The following is a 20,672-nucleotide window of genomic DNA, read 5'->3' on the forward strand; positions in this document are numbered from 1 at the left end:
CTTACAGTCTAGAGGACTGCAAAGTTATTACTAGGCAACACCCTCCCCACCTTCAAAGGCTTATTAAGGTCACGTCTCCTCCAAGAGACCTTCCCCAATGAATCCCGCCTTCCCCGGCTCCCTCTCCCTTCTCCGTCGTTTACGCGCTTGGATCCGTGACCTTGGGGAATTTGATATCTGCCCCGCCCTCAGCCCCCCCCAGCGTTTATAAACATATATATAAATTTTGTACTATGAAATATTCATTCATTCGACCATATTGAGCACTTGCTGTGTGCAGAGCACTCTACTAAGCCCTTGGGAGAGTCCAGTGCAACAACAAACAGACACGTTCCCGCCCTGCAACGAGCGCACAGTCTAGAGGGGGGAAGACAAACATCAAGACAAGTAAATAAATTTACTATAAATAATTATAAATTTATTTTAAATAAATAATAATTTGCAGATATGTACATAAGTGCTGTCTTCATATCCAACTCCCCTTCTAGACTGTAAACTCGCTGTGAGCTGGAAACAGGCCTACTAACTCTGTTGTACTGTACTCTTCCAAGCGATTAGTACAATGCTCTGAGCATTCAATAAATTCAATTGATAATATGGACATTTTAAAGCAAATACCTGATCAGGGACAGGGATCGGGGGGTGGAGAGGTTCTTGTACCCAAACTTCTGTGATCCTGGTGCCATTACAATCTCTCTCTCCTCCCTCCCTGTACCCCAACAATCAGATCTTGTCTGGGGGAACCAGTCAGAGAAAGTCTCAACAAACAGACCGGCAAATATGTCCACCAATTAAACACTAAATCAGTGCTTTTAACCGATGAAATACAATCGAAGAAGTTCCTCCAGAACCTATCATTTATTGCGGTGGGTTGTGTTTTAGGAAGGCAGAAATTTCTTACGTAGCCAGAGAGAAATAGTGTGACTCTAGGAAGTACACCAAAATGGTTGGCACCCATGAAAGGGGAAGAAGAGAGGAGTGGATTAAAAAATTATTTGCAGTCAACAGCAGGGAATGCCTTAGGGTGAAGAAGTGAGACTATTAGGAGGAAGAGGAAGAGAAAACGCGCAAATGAAAAGGGAGTGAGGGGAAGAGGGCAAGGGAAATAAATAGGAAAGACAATAGGGGTGGGAAAGGAAGAGGAATCAAGGAGATTTTAGATCCTAGAGGTGTTTTATTACAGAAAAGCCAATAGCTCAGGGAATGACCGCCACCGACAAGAGAGCAGAGGGAATGAGAGGAGGGGAAACTGTAATAATAATAATAATAAAAATTACTTACTATGTGCCAGGCACTGTTCTAAGCACTGGGCAGATACTGGGCAGAGAAGCAGCGTGGCGCAGTGGAAAGAGCACGGGCTTTGGAGTCAGGGCTCATGAGTTCGAATCCCAGCTCTGCCACTCGTCGGCTGTGTGACTGTGGGCGAGTCACTTAACTTCTCTGTGCCTCAGTTCCCTCATCTGTAAAATGGGGATTAAGACTGTGAGCCCCACGTGGGACAACCTGATTCCCCTGTGTGTACCCCAGCGCTTAGAACAGTGCTCTGCACATAGTAAGCGCTTAACAAATACCAACATTATTATTATTATTACAAGCTAATCAATTTGGACCCAATCCCTCCCTCATGGGGCTGACAGTCTTAATCCCCATTTTACAGATGAGGTAACTGAGGCACAAAGCGATGAAGCGACTTGCCCGAGTTCGCAGAGCAGAAAAGCGGCGGAGGCAGGATTAGAACCCAGGTCCTTGTGACTCCCAGGCCCGTGTTCTATCCAATCGGCCATGCTGCTTCGGTACCCGGTACAAAAAGCGTTGGACGCTGGTGGTGGTGCTACAATATATTCAGGCTATGCTCACCTGAAAGATCATCCAGAAGAATTTTCTGCTCTACACATATTTTTTCCTCCAATGAGTGACGATCCCGGTTCCGTATGGATAAGCCCCTAACCCTCTAATTAATCTTCTGGGACAGTAGGCCAGGGGAGAGAGGAATTTATTATCTCCTTTGATGTTTTTCCTGGAGCAAACTGTATTTTGTGGTCTTAAATCTGTTTGGAATGTACTTATTTACATCCTACTTAATCGTGTCCCCGATTAAAATATTATTTAGCAGACATGTTTACCTAGTTTTACAGTTCTTCAAAGCACTTGGTCAGAGTTTCCTTTCGGGTTCTGGCCAGATTCCACATCTCTTTGCTTTTTTTTGCTTTTTTTATGGTAAATGTTAAATGCCATATGCTGACTATATGCTGACTATATGCCAGTCTTTAAATGCTGACTATATGCCAGTCTTTAATAATGATAATAATCGTATTGGTTAAGCGCTTAATATGTGCCAGGCACTGTACTAAGTGCTGGGGTGGATAAAAGCAGATCGAGTGGCACAGAGTCCCAAGTGGGGCTCAGAGTCTCAAATTTACAGATGAGGGAACCGAGGCACAGAGAAGTCGAGTGACTTGCCTAAGGTCACACAGTAGACATGTGGCCAAGGAGGGATTAGAACTCTTGACCTTCTGACTCCCAGGCCTGTGCCACGCTTCTTCTCTTTTCTTCCATTTGAACACCTTGTGTGTCTAGGTTTTTAAGCAAGGTGTTTGAACACCTTGTGTGTCTAGGTTTTTAAGCAAGGTGTCCCAGGTCTAGCAGAAGGGACTAATGGACGACCTGAGAACGGAGAGGTTAGAAAACTGGAATTCGAGTAAGAGGGGAAAATGAAAGAAAGCGCTCCGGTACGGAGTCTAGGACTCCATTCAAGTCTTAACGGTGGAGAAAAACTACCATTTAAAGAAGAGATTTTATCAAGAAATGCTGAGGGAAAAGGAACAGGCAGCTAAACCGTTCATGGACCGTTTATCAAGGGCAGTAACGTTCATAGAAAATCCAGGATAATTTATTTCGAGCTCCAAGAGCTGTTTGAAGAAGGACACTGAATTTCACCCTAAGCGGTTTATAGATTCCAGGCTGTATATTTATAATTCAAATATTTTCAGGACTATGTTTTCGACAGATGCATTCTCTTATAGGCGACCCGAACTCAAAGCATTGGTTTCTTAAAAAAAGAAACATCAGAGCATATCTTCAGTTCCCCTACTCAAATGCTGGTAGCTATCAATTCAATTAATTAAAGTAACTTTAATAATAGGGCAGCATCTTAGCTTAATAAAAGGCATATTTTGTGCTCTCTCATTATTGTGGCCAACTGATAATTGTAGGATCGGTTGGCGGGGCCAAACTACAGTGAGGCCCAATTAGATTCCAGTATAAAGAACAGTGAATGAGACTTTCAGAGAAATCAAATTATAGCGTTAGATGTTTTGGGAGGATGGCTCTACCTAATTTATGACCTGGAAAACTTCCTTCTCACTCTAGAACTCAAGAGAGTGAAGTTGGCTTTCTTTTTCCCTTTAGAGAAATGCTTGTTCTCCGAGCTCGTTCCGAAGGCTTGAAAAGGGATGACGGAGGGAGGGAGAAACTGGGTCTGAGGAGAAATCCTACCAAATGCGTGCGCGTAGAATAAAAATAATGATAATAATGATGATATCTGTTAGGCGCTTACTACGTGCCCAGCACTGTTCTAAGCGCTGGGGTAGATACAAGGTAACCAGGTTGCCCCACTCACAGAGAATCACCATTCAGGGTCAGTTGTCCTCTTATCTTTCTCTCACTTTCTCTCTCTCTCTGTCTCTCCTTCTTTCAATCAGTCTTCATTCACTCATTCATTCAGTCATATTTATTGAGCACTTACCGTGTGCCGAGCACTGTGTGAAGCGTTTGGAAAGTACAATACAGTAGAGAGGGTAGATGAAAGACCTCCCGAAAGGGGCTTACAGCAACTCCGTACCTTTGACTTTAAAGCACTCCATCAACTTGCCCTCTCCCATCTTGCCTCACTGATTTCCTACTACAACCCAACATGTTCACTTGGCTCCTCTAATGGCCGCCTACTCCCTGGCCTTTGATCTTGCCTTTCTTGCCACTGACCCCTCACCCACGTTCCGCTTCCGGCCTGGAACTCCCTCTCCCTTCGTATCTGACAGAGCATCACTCTGCTCACCTTCGAAGCCATATAATAATGATGATAATAAAGTTTGTACTTGTTAAGCGCTTACTACGTGCAGAGCACTGTTCTAAGCGCTGGGGGAGACACAGGGTCATCAGGGTGTCCCACGTGGGGCTCCCCTTCCTCATCCCCATTTTCCGGATGAGGTCACTGAGGCACAGAGAAGTGAAGTGACTTGCCCGCGGTCACACAGCTGACGAGTGGCAGAGCCGGGATCCGAACCCACGACCTCTGACTCCCAAGCCCGGGTTCTTTCCACTTAAAATCGCATCACGGCCCAGAGACCTTCCGTAACTAAGCCTTCGTTTCCTCTTCTCCCACTCCCTTCTGCATCACCCTTGAACTTGGATTTGTACCCCACGTTCAGTCCCACGGCACTTACGTACACATTCATAATCCATTTTCATGTCTTTCTCCCCTAGAGACCGTAGGTTCCTCGTGAGCAGGGAACATGTCTACCAAGTCTTTTATATTATATCCTCCCAGTCGCTTAGTACAGTGCTCTGAACACAATTAAGGTTCAATAAATAGAGTTGATTGGTTAAATACCGTGTACTAAAGCTGCATCTGTCGATATCTACTGTATAGTCGATCGCAGGGTAAGTGAGGAGGATGGGAAAACAGCTAATTTATCCCCGTTTAAAAATGAGGAACCGAGGTACAGAGTGACTTACCCAGGGTCACACAGGAGACAAGGAGCAATACTGGGATTAGAACCCAGGTCTCCTAACTCCCTACCCTGGGTCCTTTCCACTGGGCTTTGTTTTCAGCTACGGCCTCACTATTCCTTCATCCTACCCAGACCTGCCCCTACCATCTTTAATATGCCCCTTGGAAACCATCCCCTCCCACCCCTGACCCTCCGCCGTCTTCCCGATAAAACGTATATAATGACGTCACTCCGCAGGGGCGAAGCAAATCCTAACTGGGGAAAATGACTGAAACGAAACCAGTGACAACAGGTTACTCCGTAAGAGAGAAGCATTGTGTGTTTTTAACCCGTCCTTTTCTAATGAACGGGATCTGTTAATGTGCCCTGGGAGGCAAAAGGGAGAAGACTAATTTGAACCTGGTTACGATAATCAGACTGGTATCTCTTAATCACCAAAAAACCCCCACTATGGCCACTATAGGAAATTCCCCACCCCTCTCTCCCTGAGATAATTATACACTAGAAGCCTTTCGTAGCAACAAATATTACCACCATCCAGGAAACGGATATTATGATATCTGATCACCAGTCTCTCACTTCCTTCTTTGTTCCACTCATCATCACCTAGGAAAATCAGGTGATTATGGCCTTCTGGAAGGCATGTGAATCCTTCTTTGTGGGGAACCTGAGAGACTCTTGAAGATGTGTTGATCGTGGGCTCCCCGAGGGACAGGGACGATGACTATTATTATTATTATTAATTCACAACGGTGTATTCTTTCCCAGCCGTTGGAAAAGTGCTCTGCATCCAGTAAGCTTGTCTTGTCCGTCGGGCGACGTGTCCGATCCACCGCGACGCCATGGACACATTTCTCCCCGAACGCCCCACCTCCCTCTACAATCGTTCTGGCAGTGTATCCCTAGAGTTTTCTTGGTAAAAATATAGACGTGGTTTACCGTCGCCTCCTTCCGCTCGGTAAACTCGAGTCTCCGCCCTCGACTCTCTCCCGTGCCGCTGCTGCCCAGCACGGGTGAGTTTTGACTTGGAGCCGATGGCCTTCCGCTCGCTAGCCACTGCCCGAGCTAGGACTGGAACGCGTAGGCCTCTGCTTGACTCTCCCTCCCGTAATCGAGACTGGTAGAGGACTGGAAACCCTCCAGATAAAACCCTTAGAGGACCCTCAGTAAGCACTTAATTAATATTACTATTACTACTACTATTACTGCTCCTAGAGTGCTTAACAAATGCCATCATCATCATTATTATTATTACCACTATTACTAACTTTCTTGTGGACAGGTTCTATTTACACATATTACTAATAGCTAGGTTGGTTGGTAATCCTAAGTAGAAAATACCTACCTATAATAGGTATAATGATGATGATGATGATCTTCTTAAGGATATTGGTAATAATAATAATAATAATTATGCCCCACCTCAGTCTTGTAAATTATAGATGCAATAACACGGGTGGCCAAAAAAATAAAGAAAAAAACCCAAAGCAAAAACAAACAAAAAACCAAAACCACCCGAAGCACTATTGCTTAATGGGAAGAGTACAGGCCTGGTAGTCAGCGGGTCTGGGTTCTAATCCCATCTTTGTCGATTGTCTGCTGTGTGACCTTGGACATGTCCCTTAACTGCTCTGTGCCTCAGTCTGCGCATCTGCAAAACGGGGATTAAATATCCTACTTAGACTGTTCCAATTTTGCAGGGCAATACTAATATCTGCCCTGATGACTTGTATCTGATCTTATTACAGTATTTAGCACATAGTGAGTAACAAATACCAGAGTTATTGCTATCATGTGAGAAGGGCAGCATGGGCCTGCGAAAAGAGCGCGGGACAGGGAGTCAGGAGACCCAGATTCTAATCCCAGCTCTGTCATTTATCTGCTGCGTGACACTGGACGAGTCACTTAACTTCTCTGGGCCTCTATATCGTCATCTGAAAATGGGGATTCAATGGAGAAGCAGCGTGGCTTAGTGGCGAGAGCCCGCCCTTGGGATTCAGAGGTCGTGGGTTCTCATCCCGGCTCCGCCAGTCGCTTAACTTCTCTGTGCCTCAGTTCCCTCATCTGTAAAATGGGGATTAAGACTGTGAGCTCCACGTAGTACGACCTGATTGACCTTGTATCTGCCCCAAGTGCACTTGGCATATAGTAAGCGCTTAACAAATGCCATCATTATTATTATTGCCCTCCCCCTCAGACCGTAGTAGGTAAGCACTTCATAAATGTCATTATCATTAGAAGTAGTATTAATATTACTCATATTACTAATCTCTTGTCATCATTCTCTCCCCACGCAACAGATTGGCTAATAGCCTCCCTGTGTTTTTAGTCAACCATGACAAGGCAAGCGCCCGGCTTCCCTGGGAAGCCGTCGTGCCCCTTGGCTCTTCAGATTCCAGGAGAATTATCATCAGCCTCTGCTCGCAGACGCACACCCCTTCTCCTGCGTTTTGGCCTGCATCGCTCTCCCAGGCGACCGGGGCCCGGTGCGTTCCTTAGGGCGTGAGGGGATCGGGAGGGTGGAGAGTCGTGGCTTGACTCAGGGGACGACGGGCTCTTTCTGATCCCCGGAAATGGGAGTCAGCACCATTGGGGTCCACACGTCACTTCCTTAGTGGTCAAGGGGACGGAAGAGAGCCTGATATTTATCCAGTTGTGATATTTTCTCCACGTCGCTCCTGCTCCTCAATTAGAAACGCACCATCACCATCAGCAGCATCACCAGGGTGACTCCGCTCGTCGATCAATCAGTCTCATTTATCGAATGCTTACTGTGTGCAGAGCGCTGGGCTCGAGGGAGGACAATACAACAGAGTCCATCCCAGCCAATAAGAAGCAGCGAGGCCTCGTGGATAGAGCACGGGACCGGGAGTAAGAAGGACCTGGGTTCTAATCCTAGCTCTGCCCCTTGTCTGCTGTGTGACCTTGGGAAAGTCACTTCATTTTTCTGTGCCTCGGTTTTCTTATCTGGAAAATGGGGATTAAGACTTTGAGCCCCATATGGGACAGGGACACTGTCCAAGCTGATTTGCTTGTATCCACCAGTGCTTAGTAAAGTGTGTGGAGCCTAGTAGGCACTTAATTAGCATAATTATTAATTACAATTACATGCAGCTTCCAGTCTAGAGGAAGAGCAGGACTGAGGCAAACACCCTTCATACCGTGTGTCGTCCTCGCTGTTGGCTAATCCTTCAAGAAATGGCCAGCCAGACGCGGGTAACAGCACCATGAGGCCACTAGTCTGCGGGACCTTTTTCTTTTCAAGGTATTTGTTTAACACTTAGTATATGCCAGTCACCACCGGGGTATTCACGAGCTAATCAGGTTGGACGCAGTCCCTGCCCCACATGGGGCTCACAGTCTTAATCTCCATTTTACAGATGAGGAAACTGAGTCACCAAGAATTTCAGTGATTTAACCAAGGTCACTGAGCAGACAAGTGGCACAGCTGGGATTAGAACCCAGATCCTTCTAACTACCAGGCCTGTGCTCTATCCACTAGACTACACTGCTCCTCAAGACCTACCTAAGAGTTGCGGCAGGTAGAGAAGCAGTGCGACTTAATGGAACAAACAGAGGCCTGGGAATCAGAGGACCTGGGTTCTAATCCTAGCTCTTCTCACTTTGCTTCCGTGTGACTTTGGGCAAGCTATTTAACTTTTTGGGGCTTCAGTTTCTTCATCTATAACTGGAGGTTCAATACCTCCTCTCCCTCCCGTTATCTAGTATCTGGTATCTCCCCCAGGGCTTAGTAGAGTGCTTAGCACATGGCAAGTATTTAACAAATGCCACAACTATTATTATTGTTACAATTATTATCATCCGGATAGATGTAGGAAAATTTGATCTACACAGGGCCCGCCGCCCTCGGAAGATTGTCTACAGGGAAGAGCCCAACATTAATTCCTAGCCCAGAACATGGGACGGGGGAAATGAAGGAGAGAAATGAGAGAGTCAGTGAGGGAACTATAATAGTATTTGCACTTACTATGTACTAAGCACTGGGGTAGATACCAGATAATAGAGTCCGACACAATCTCTGTCCCACATGGGGCTCACAGTCTAAGGGGGAAAAGAGAACAGGTATTTGAGGCACAAAGAAGTTTAGTGACTGGCCCAAGGCCTCAGAGCAGGCAAGCAGCAGAGTGAGGATTAGAACTCAGGTCTCATGATGAATCCTGTGCTCCTTCAGCTAGGTCATGCTACTTCTCTAAGGGCACAGAGAGAGGGTCGCATGTACCGCTGGCTTCATAATATTCGTATGGATTTCTAATATTCTTTTACTGTCAGAGAAATTTGTTTCACAGAGAAACTCAACAGTGAACTGGGATGAAATGTATGGGCAATATTATATTTATAAATAAACAGTAACCCCAAGTGACTACCAAAAAACACTAAAGCGCGCTTCTAAAATTTCCCTTCCCCTACCCCATCACATGATCACCCAAATTTTGAATGTTAGTCACTTTCCGAGGTGAACTTTTCTCTAATTATCAATTAAACAGTGTACCAGAGGCCTAAATTAACCAATAGCTTTATAAAAGAGCTCAATTAATGTACTAGGAAAATATGTAATTATTATACCGACCGGGCGTATCTTACATTAGATAAAATTATAATAGAGATGCTTTTTTAGCATAATTACAGTTTCAATCCAGAACAAAGCATAAAAATAATCCAGGAATTGGGGAGTGAAAAGATTTTTAGAAGCAACAAAAACCAGTAATCACATTTAAATATAAAAAGGTCCCACTAAGGGAATAAATCTCCTAAATGACGACAACGGAAGGCTCTGAACAAAAATACGGTTAAATTGGGCAAAAACATTAAAGAAATCTAATTTGGTGTGTATTTCCAATTTTAATCTAACAGGTCTGCGGATGGGGTGACATTTCTTTATGCAAATGAATAGAAATGTATGACCTAGGCTGAAGGTAGTGGGGTCTAAGGGTAAGGTCATGGGTGTGTGAGTCAGAAAAAAAATGAGTTCTAGTCGGTTTTTTTTTGACATTGTGCAACTCACTTGATCTTTTTTTTTGTACTTTTTGCCTCCATAGTACTTTGTGTCTCGGTTTCCTCCTCTGCAAAATGGGGATAACAGGAGCTGTATGTGGGGACCAGTGAATGCTTGTTGGTGCCAGGGATAAAAACAAGGGCAGGGTAGGGATTTTGAAAGTTTAAACTGAAGTTCTGAAAAGAGAGGGACACAGGAAGAATACGAGACCATGAGTAGGTGTGCGAGGGTGACGGAGCGGGGGAATATAGGAGAGAGAGAGAGAGAGAGACTGTCGTGATGCTTAATCCACCTATCTCATACCTTTAATTTGCAGAATTTTTCTACAATATTTGCTAAGTGCTTGTTCTGTGTCAAGCACGGTTCTAAGAGCAGGGGTAAATACAAGTTAATCGAACACCGACCTCGTCCCACATGGGACTCCCAGTCTGAGTAGGAAGGAGGCTAGGTGTTTAATCCCCATTTTACAGCTGCAGAAACTGAGGCATAGAGAAGTTTAAGTGACTCGCCCATGGTCACACAGCAAGCAAGCGGCTGAGCCAGAATTAGAACCCAAGTGTTCTGACTCCGAGGCCTGTGTTTTTTTCTCTAGCCCATTCCACATCCCCTTCACTCTAAATGGAAAAAGCAAAATAAAAGGCTACTGAGTAAGGGAAGCAGCATAGTGGATAGAGCCCGGGCCTGGAAGGCAGAAGGTCATGGGTTCTAATTCAGGTTCCACCACTTGTCTGCCGTGTGGCCTTGGGCAAGTCACTTAACTTTTCTGTGCCTCAGTTACCTCATCTATAAAATGGGGATTAAGACTGCGAGCCCCATGCGGGACAGGGACTGCATCCAATTTGATTTGCTTGTATTCACCACAGTGCTTAGGAGGGTGCCTGCCAAATAGTAAGCACTTAACAAATACCAGTAATAGTAGTATTATTATTGTTGAGGTGAGGAAGATATGCCTCTCCAGAATTGGTGCTAGGTAGCCAACACCAATGAACTATAACACAGCACCTATTCCAACTCCCCAGTCATTCAACATGGCACACCCCTTCTGTATATAGCCCCCAAAGGCTCTGAAAAAGCAAAGGGTGGAGAAAATTTAACATACAGGCATCATTCTGGACAGTGTTTTGTACTTGCCGGGTAACTGATCTTGCCCTTTTCCAGTCTAGGGTTGGTGTAATGCTAGGGTCTTGTTTCCAAGATAATGATTTGGGAGTCCCCAAGAAACCAGCCATGGCAATAGATTTTGACCCCTTGCCCACGTTCTTCCACTGGTGTGGAACAACTTGGCTCCTCAAATCCAACAGAAAATTACTCTCCCGCCATTCAAAGCCGTATTGAAGGCCCAATTCCTCCTAGAGTCCTTCCTAGATGAAGCGAGCCTATCTTTACGGGAAGCAGCGTGGCTCAGTGGAAAGGGCCTGGGCTTCGGAGTCAGAGGTCATGGGTTCGACTCCCGGCTCTGCCACTTGTCAGCTGCGTGACTGCGGGCGAGTCACTTTTTTTTTTTTTGGTTGGTATTTGTTAAGCGCTTACTATGTGCCGAGCACTGTTCTAAGCGCTGGGGTAGACACAGGGGAATCAGGATGTCCCACGTGGGGCTCACAGTCTTCATCCCCATTTTACAGATGAGGGAACTGAGGCCCAGAGAAGTGAAGTGACTTGCCCACAGTCACACAGCTGACAAGTGGCAGAGCTGGGATTCGAACTCATGAGCCCTGACTCCAAAGCCCGTGCTCTTTCCACTGAGCCACGCTGCTTCACACTTCACTTCTCTGTGCCTCAGTGACCTCATCTGTAAAATGGGGTTTAACCGTGAGCCTCACGTGGGACAACCTGATGACCCTGTATCTACCCCAGCGCTTAGAACAGTGCTCTGCACATAGTAAGCGCTTAACAAATGCCAGCATTATTATTGTTATTCTTCCCCCACTCCCTTCTGCGTCGCCCTGACTTGCTCCCTTTATTCATCCCTCCCACACAGACCCACAGCACTTATGTACATATCTGTCATTTATTACTTTATATTAATGTCCATCTCCTCCAGGCTGTAAGCTCGTTGTGGACAGGGAATATGTCTTCTTATCGTTATACTGTATTCTCCCAAGTGCTCAGTACAAAGCACTGCACACAGTAAGCACTCCAAAAATACATCTGAGTGAATGAATGGATGTTCCATTCACAGCTCCTAGTGGAAGGGGATCAATCCGGATGGCCGTTGTATCCAGGGAGGTTCAGTTAGAGGCCCCTCTCAGGATCGCTCCTGGAGAGTTTCCAGTCCTCTACCAGTCTCGGCTATGGGAGGGAGAGTCAAGCAGAGGCCTGTCGGTTCCATTCCTGGCTGGGGCAGTGGCTGGCGAGTGGCAGGCCAACTGCTACAAGTCAAAACTCACCCGTGCTGGGCAGCAGAGGCACGGGAGAGAGTCGAGGGTGGAGACTCAAGTTTACTGCATGGAAGGAGGCAGTGGTAAACCACTTCGGGATTTTTCCCAAGAAAACCCTATGGATACACTACCGGAACGACTGCAGACGGAGAGCGGGGCGCTCTGGGGGAGATTCATTCATTCAATAGTATTTATTGAGCGCTTACTATGTGCAGAGCACTGTACTAAGCGCTTGGAATGTACAAATCGGCAACAGGTAGAGACAGTCCCTGCCCTTTGACGGGCTTACGGTCTAATCGGGGGAGACGGACTTAGAAGAGCAATGGCAATGAATAGAATCGAGGGGAAGAACGTCTCATTAAAACAATAGCAAATAAATAGAATCAAGGCGATGTACATCTCATTAACAAAATAATCGGGGTAATGAAGATATATACAGTCGAGCGGACGAGTACGGTGCCGAGGGGATGGGACGGGAGAGGGGGAGGAGCGGAGGGAAAGGGGGGAGAAGAGGGTTTAGCTGCGGAGAGGTGAAGGTGGGGTAGAGGGAGCAGAGGGAAAAGGGGAGCTCAGTCTGGGAAGTCCTCTTGAAGGAGGTGAGCTTTAAGTAGGATTTTGAAGAGGGGAAGAGAATGAGTTCGGCGGAGGTGAGGAGGGAGGGCGTTCCAGGACCGCGGGAGGACGTGGCCCAGGTGGTGTCCCTATGGGTCGGAAACGACTCGACGGCATAAGACAAGACAAGACGGGCCATTTTCCCTCAGCACATAAGCAGGGCTGGGGTCTTGGCATCTCCACCGGAATGGGAATGCATCAAAAACACAGAGAAATGGGTCAGGGTCCTGATGGCATCAATCTAATCATCGCCCCAGTGCCGGGTGGCCATTCCACTAGCTGCTCAAATGACATAAGAGGGCTGCCATCCCCTGCAGCCGGATTTCTCCCAGATTGAGGCCTGCAATGCCATGATGATCCAGGGATACCCCAGTTATTAATAATAATGATTGTGGTATTTGTTAAGCACTTACTATGCGCCAGGCAGCGTACTAAGTGCTGGGGTAGAATCAAGGTGATCGGGCTGGACCCATCCCTGCCCCACTTCAGTCTCACAGCCTTAATCCCCATTTTACAGATGAGGTAACCAAGGCCCAGAGAAGTACAGTGACTTGACCAAGATCACACAGCACACAGATGGCAGAGTCGGGATTCGAATTCTTCTGACTCCCAGGGCCGTGCTCTATCCACTAGGCCCCGTTGGTTCACATACGGTGGGAACCGGTTGGGTAATCTCTATGTCTGCCTGGGTTATTCTATGCAAGCAGTAGCTGTTTAGTAAGGGGTTTTAGGGTTGCTCTACCAGTCTCTGTGTGTTATTCTTGGCAGTGTCAGGGGAATAAGAACCTGAATATACCGTCCCATGGGGAAGGGGAGATTAGCACACCAAACGGAACTCTAGTTTCTCATTCGTTTTGGTAGAGGGATTTGCATTTTCAGCCCTGATCTCTCTCCTTCTCAGCAGTCTCGTATTTCCTCCCGTCTACAGGATCTCTCTACTTGGATTTCCCTCTGACACCTCAGATTTAACACGTCCAAAACGGAACTCCTCATATTCCCAACCCAACCCTGTCCTCCCTCTGACTTTCTCATTACTGTAGACAGCACCACCGCCCTATCCGTGTCCCAAGCCCGTAACCTTGGCGTTATTCTCTCTACTCATCTCTCTTTCAAGTCACATATTCAGCGTCACCAAATCCTGTCGGTTTCAACCTTCACGACATAGCTAAAATCCACCCTTTCCTCTCCACCCAGGCTACCATGGTAATCCAAGCGCATATTTTATCCCATCTCGATTATCAGCCTTCTTTCTGACCTCCCTGCCTCCTATCTCTTCCCCCTTCAGTCCGTACTTGACTTTGTGCCTGGACTAATTTTCTACTGAACCATTCAGTCCGTGTCTTCCCACTCGAGAACTTGCTTGTTGTGTGACCACGGGCAAGTCACTTAACTCTTGTAATCTTGTATTCCCCACCTTGTATTCTTAGATTGTGAATCTACCGCGGGCTAGCGACGATGTCTAATTTCCATGATTTCATGAAGGAAATGGTCCTTCGTGGACAGTGATCCATAAAACCATGGGGGTGTCAGGACCTAACAAAGTTGATAGGTTCCTTGCACAGAACAAGGAAGTCTAGAGGGAGAGACAGACATTAAAATAAACTATGGATCTGTGCCTAAGTGTTGTGGGATTGAGGATGGGGTGAAGGAAGGGTCCAAATCCAAGCGCAAGGGTGATCCTGAAGGGAGAGTAGGGGAAATGAGCGCTTAGTCGGGGAAGGCCTCTTGAAGGAGATGTGATCTCAATGCAGATTGGCAGAGGTGCTCACCACTCATCTGAGTGGCCTAGAGGAAAGAGCACGGGCCTGGGAGTCGGAGGACCTGGCTCGTAATCCCAGCTCCACCACTTGTCTGCTCTGTGGCCTTGAGCGAGTCACCTCACTTCTCTGCGCCTCGGTTCTCTCATCTGTAAAGTGGGGATTAAGATGTGACACTGGGGCATGGACTGTGTCAAACCTTATTAGCTCATATCTCCCCCACAGCTCAGTACAGTGTCTGGCACGTAGTCAGCGCCTAACAAATGTTATTGCTATAATTTTATTATCATTAATAATAACGATAATGATCGTCATAAATAAAATAAGAGGCAGCAGCTTCTAGGCGGCCCGTAAAACCGATGGAATACAATATAAGTAAGCTACAACAACTCGTAGTATATCAGATCCACCAACTTCCACCAGTGTATTCTTTCCCAGAGTAGAGTGCTCTGCACACTGTAAGAGCTTAATACCTCCCATTATCACTATTACTACTACAAACAGGACATATTCCTGTTCTGGGCAAATATTCCTGCCGCTGACATTTTTAGGGAACTATCAAAAGCTCAGAAATCCTTAAATGAGAATTCATCAAACATTTATGGGAACTACCACATGCCACTACAAAGGGAGCGCACCAAACTTGTCTTGCCTTATGCCGTCGAGTCGCCTCCGACCCATAGCCACATCACGGACGCGCCTCTCCCAGGATGCCCCACCTCCATCTGCAATCGTTCCGATAGCGTATCCGTAGAGTTTTCTTGGTAAAAACCCGTAAAAAGTGGTTTACCGTCTCCTCCTTCCGTGCAGTAAACCTGAGTCTCCGCCCTCGACTCTCTCCCGTGCCGCTGCCGCCCAGCAAAGGTGAGTTTTGACTTGTAGCAGACGGCCTTCCGCTCTCCAGCCGCTGATGGAGCTAGGAATGGGCAGGTCCGTGCTTAACTCTCCCTCCCGTAGTACAGACTGGTAAGGTACTTAGTGGAAACTCTCCAGGTGCCACCCGAGAGGGACGCAACCAAACTGTACCTACATTAATAAATCGCTGGTCCTCGCCTACCTGCATTACTGAATCAACCTCCTTGCTGCCCTCCCAGCCTCCTGTCTCACCCCACTCCGGTCCATACTTCACTCTGCTCCCCGGATCATTCTTCTGGGAATGGGAATGGCTGGGAATGTTTATTGTTGCATCATACTCTCCCAAGTGCTTAGTACAGTGGTCCCCACGCGGTAAGCGCTTAACAAATACGATTGAATGAACATTAATAGCTTCCAGCCTGGAAGTTTTGGCCCCAACACCCTTCTTGCAGCCTATTATAGAAATGGTAATGGATTAGGTTACACAAAGACATTTTCAGAGCGAGTATGTACATCCTCTGGGATAGTTCAATATATTGGACAATGTCACAGATTACACTATTGTTTCTGAATATCACAAGGCCCTAAGAAGACAGTCAGTATTATTGAAATTGTTGATATGATACTGGGAAGGCATTCTTTGACTTTTTTTAATGGTATTTGTTAAACACTTACTATGTGCCAGGCACTGTACTAAGCACTGGGATAGATTCAGAATAATCAGGTTGGACTCAGTCCATGTCCCACATGGGGCTCCCTGTTTTACAGATGAGGTAACTGAGGCACAGAGAAGTTAAGGGTCCTTCCCGGCCGACAAGTGGCAGACTCCCAGGCCCGGGTTCTATCCACTAGGCCACAACCCCTCCCAGGATATGTCAATCAAGCAGCTAATTTATGCAGATAGTAATTTATATATTAGATGCATTTATTCCCTTATTCTTTTCTATGATTTGCTGTTACCAGTTATAGCTACCTTTATCCTCCTGTTACCACTATTTGTAGTACTATTTGGAGAAGAAGCATGGCTTAGTGGAAAGACCATGGGCTTGGAAGTCAGAGGTTGTGGGTTCCAATGCCGGCTCCGCCACTTCTCACCTGTGTCACATTGGGCAACTTCTCTGGGCCTCAGTTGCCTCATCTGTAAAATGGGGATTAGGACTGTGAGCCCCACGTGGGACAACTTCATTACCTTGTATCTCCCCCAGCGTTTAGAACACGCTTGGCATATAGTAAGCATTTAACAAATATCATTATCATTATTATCATTTGTGAAAGTCGGTCAATCAATCTAATTTATTAACTCTCGTGCATAAAACATTGTTTTTGATATTTGGGAGAGTACAACAGAGGTACAGGGTATGATCCTTACCCTCATAGAGCCGGCAGAAGAGATAGAAACAAAATGATTTACAAAAAGAGAGAGTTTTTTAGATAAGTGCTTTTAGAGAAGGATACCTAAAGTGCTGTGGATGCAGTGGAGTGGAATTGATGCAGGAGTGCTGAGATTGTAATGAGGGAACGTGACCAGGGAAGAAGAAAAACTAATTGGGGGAGCATTCCTGGAGAAGGAGATGGGATTTCAGAAGGGCTCTGAATATGGGAAGACTTGTGAACTGGTGGATATGAAAGGAGAAGGATGAGGAAGGATATGACCTAGGGGTCCAAAATGGGAGAGTTAAAGAAGGAAGTACAGGGACTGTCTCTATCTGTTACCGATTTGTACATTCCAAGCACTTAGTACAGTGCTCTGCACATGGTAAGCGCTCAATAAATACGAATGAATGAATGAATGAATGAATGAATGAAAGGTTGAGAATAGTGAAAAGCATGAGCTGATGTGTAGTGGGAGAAGAGAGTGGATAGGTCAGAAGGAGAGAGCAGATAAACTGTCTCAAAGCTCAATGGTAAGGGATTTCTGCTTTACGTGAAGAAGAATGGGTAGCCAGTGCATATTTTTGAGGAATTGGGAGATGTCAACCAAAAGATATTTTAGAAAAAGGTGGTGGGAAACATTTTCAAGTATGGATAAGAAAAGGACGAGGCCGGAAGGAGGGAAACCGGTGAGAAGGCGACCAGTGCGAAGGCTGATGTTGTAGTAGTCAAGCCAGGATATGGAAAAAGTCTAAACTAAGGTGATGGCCATTTGGATGGAGAGGAAGAGGTGGATTCAGCAAATGTGGAAGAAAATGGAAAGGTTATAGCAACAGCCTGAAAATGAGACTTGATAGAGAGGGAGATGATGAGAATAACACCGTAATGGTGGGCTTAAGAGACAGGGAAGATGATAGGGTTATCAACTCTGACGGGAAAATTAGCTGGATTTTCAAATGCCTTCATTAGATTCCTATGGTGTTTCCAATGACAATGTATGGACCCAAAAGCTGGACCGTGAAAAAAACAGGATAGAAAGAACACCGATTCTTATGAAATGCGATGTTGGAGAAGGCTTTTGCAAATACGTTGGACTGCCCGTAAAACAAGCAGATGGATTTTGGAGCAAATTAAACTAACGTGGACTTTGGACAGCCAAATGACTCGACTTAGATTAGCATATTTTGGACACATAAACAGGAGGACTAATTCTCTGGAGAAGACACTAATGCTAGGAACAGTCCAGGGAAAAGGTGGAAGAGGCAGACCAGCCATCATGTGGATAGAGACCATAACAGCGATAATGGAAGAACCATTAGGAAGGTTGCGGATTATGGTAGAGGACAGGACGTTCTGGAGAAAGTATATCCGCTATGAATCGGAAGCAACTTGACGGTACTTAATAATGATAATCGTTAGATTTTGAGTGCCTCAAGGACAAAGACTATGCCATTTGCTTCTATTACACCCTCCCAAATGCCTAGTTCAGTACTCTGCCCACAGTAAACACACAAAATATACTATTTGTTGAAAAGTTCTGTGGCTGTTGAGCATTTTTTTTGGAGCAGAGTTGTCGTATTCACTACGATTCAAATATAGGTCATTTTTAAGCTGCATCTTCAAAACCCTTCTTCAATTACATGTTCTCCAGGAGGCCTTACCTGATGAATCTCTCATCTCCCCACGCTATATCTTCCCCAATCTGTCATTTCCACATCTCTAAAGCTTATAGCCCCTCTCGGGGTCACACCTGGAGAGTTTCCAGCCCCCTACCGGTCTCGACTATGGGAGGGAAAGTCAAACAGAGGTCTACCCGTTCCATTCCTAGCTTGGGCAGTGGCTAGCGAGCAGAAGGCCGTCTGCTCCAAGTCATAACTCACGTGTGCTGGGCAGCAGCGGCACGGGAGAGAGTCGAAGGCGGTGACTCGGGCTTACTGTGCGGAAGGAGGCAATGGTAAACCACTTCGGAATTTTTACCAAGAAAATTCTATGGATCCACTACCAGAATGATTGCCGATGAGGTGGGGTGTCTGGGAAACATGTGTCCATAGAATCGCTATGAGTGGGAGACGATCGACGGCATAAGACGAAACAAAGCTTTCAGGTACTCATGACAACCCGCCACCACTGTAGATGTGCACAAAACCCTTTACACACTATTGTTTACTCCTAAATGTAATTTATTTCAGTGTCTGTCTCCCCAGGTAGATTGTAAAATCCTTGAGGACAGTAATCATCTCTACTAACTCTATTGAATTCTCACCAAGCACTTAGAATGGTGATATATATAGCGTAGGCATTCAATAAAGACTGCTGATTGATTGATTGATGGGCTGAAGCCTGAAAACAAGAATGCCAAGGGAGAAAAAATACCGTTTTGCAGAACACTCTTGACGACCGAAATGTAGTCTTCAGGTTCCTGGTCAGTGGAGATCTCACTCCTGCCCTGGGGAATATTCAGTAACTCGTACAGCTTGTCTGAACTGCTCACACCACAAAGGAGGAACACCACACTTTCTGAAGGATGAAGGATCTTATCCAGAAAATGGCATTTCTTCGGACTCAGGCGTCTTAGGAGTCTTTTTGACAAGATCAGCAGTTTGCATCTGTAAGATCTTAATCCAAGCAAGTCCAGATGGCGGAAGGATGCGTTCTGAAGACTGTAGAGTAGAATTCCTTCCATCTCTATCACATGTTGAAAGATTTCTCTCAAGTAGAAGGCCCATTTCTCTGCCTCTTCTTCGTATATCACCAGAAGGTCTTTTGTGGCTTCTAAGAGGAAGGAGAGAATTCCATTAGTTTTCTAGTGCTGGAAATGTGAATCATCCTCTTATCTCTTTCACCCCCTTCCTTGGAAATTTGGATGATTTGGAAATTTCCTCAGGAAATGAATCAAAATCCTTGTGGAGGAGTCCACAGATCACCAATAATTTTAGCCGGCCACCTTTCATGTATATCGTTGCTTCATTCCTGTAGATTTATCAACCCCCATGATTCTGTATCTGCTTCATTCACACCTGCTACCCATAAACATCCACTATTTCCAATACATTTTTCAGAATATGCTCATCTTATACTCATCTTCATCTGCTTTAATTCTGTCCTCTCTTCCTCCCGGCAACAATACTTCTCCATCCTTACTGATTTCCATGTTCATTGCCCCTGCCAGCTGTTTCAGACAGAACTTCCTCCTCAAAACCCCTCTCCTCAGCTCCTCCCCAACTCTTGCCCCAATGACGTCACCACATATCTCACCGATAAAAGTTGAAGTCTCCCTAAAGTCCCCTCTCCTCCTCTCCAATTCCCACCCTCCTCCTGACCCTCTTTGACTCCCAATCCTTCTCAGCAGTATCCGGCTTTCTCCCCAAATCTCCCCCCTCCACCCGCCTTCGACCTCATCCCTCCATACCTTATAAAAACACTTGCCCCCTCCCTCCCTGACTGCCATGTTTAACTACTCACTCTCCATTGGCTCCTTCCCAGTGTTTTCAAACACACCCATTCATCCCCTCTCCTTTAGAAAAAAGCCATTGGCCCCATGGCCAGCTTTCAGTTATCTCCCCATTTCCCTCTTACCGTTCCTTCCCACACTTCTTGAGCAAGTCTTCTACACCTGCTGCCTCCATTTATTCTCAACTCTCTCCTTGACACCCTCCAATTCGACTTCTGCCCCTTTTACTCCAGGGAAACAAGGTCCTCTGGCCAAATCCAATGACCTCTCCTCTATCCTAATGATCTTTACCCTCTCAGCTGCCTCTAACACTGCGGACCACCTCCTTCTGGAAGCACTGCCCAACCTTGGCTTCACTGACCCCATCTTCTCCTAATTCTCCTCCTTTTTCTTTGTCCGCTCCTCTCTCTGCCCTCACATCCCCGGAAAGAGGCCTCCTCTGGCTAAGGTCACATTTCCCCTGTTCACCGTCACTTCTGCCTCACCTATGCACTTGAATCTGTA

At 46.1% G+C, this 20,672-nt stretch overlaps 1 protein-coding gene across 1 annotated transcript in view; it reads right to left on the bottom strand.

Annotated features, from left to right (window-relative positions):
- BANK1 (B cell scaffold protein with ankyrin repeats 1) overlaps positions 1-20,186 on the bottom strand; it is a 311,769-nt gene extending 291,583 nt beyond the window's left edge. Inside the window, exons 1-2 of the mRNA XM_029076540.2 lie at positions 20,180-20,186; positions 19,091-19,489 (exon numbers count right to left, since the gene is read on the bottom strand). Coding sequence (XP_028932373.1) covers positions 19,091-19,489; positions 20,180-20,186 — 406 coding nt within the window. The remainder of the gene's footprint in view (positions 1-19,090; positions 19,490-20,179) is intronic.
- Between the last annotated feature and the right edge of the window lie 486 nt (positions 20,187-20,672).

This window comes from Ornithorhynchus anatinus, chromosome 12 (assembly GCF_004115215.2).
Source record: "Ornithorhynchus anatinus isolate Pmale09 chromosome 12, mOrnAna1.pri.v4, whole genome shotgun sequence".
Lineage (NCBI taxonomy): Eukaryota > Metazoa > Chordata > Mammalia > Monotremata > Ornithorhynchidae > Ornithorhynchus > Ornithorhynchus anatinus.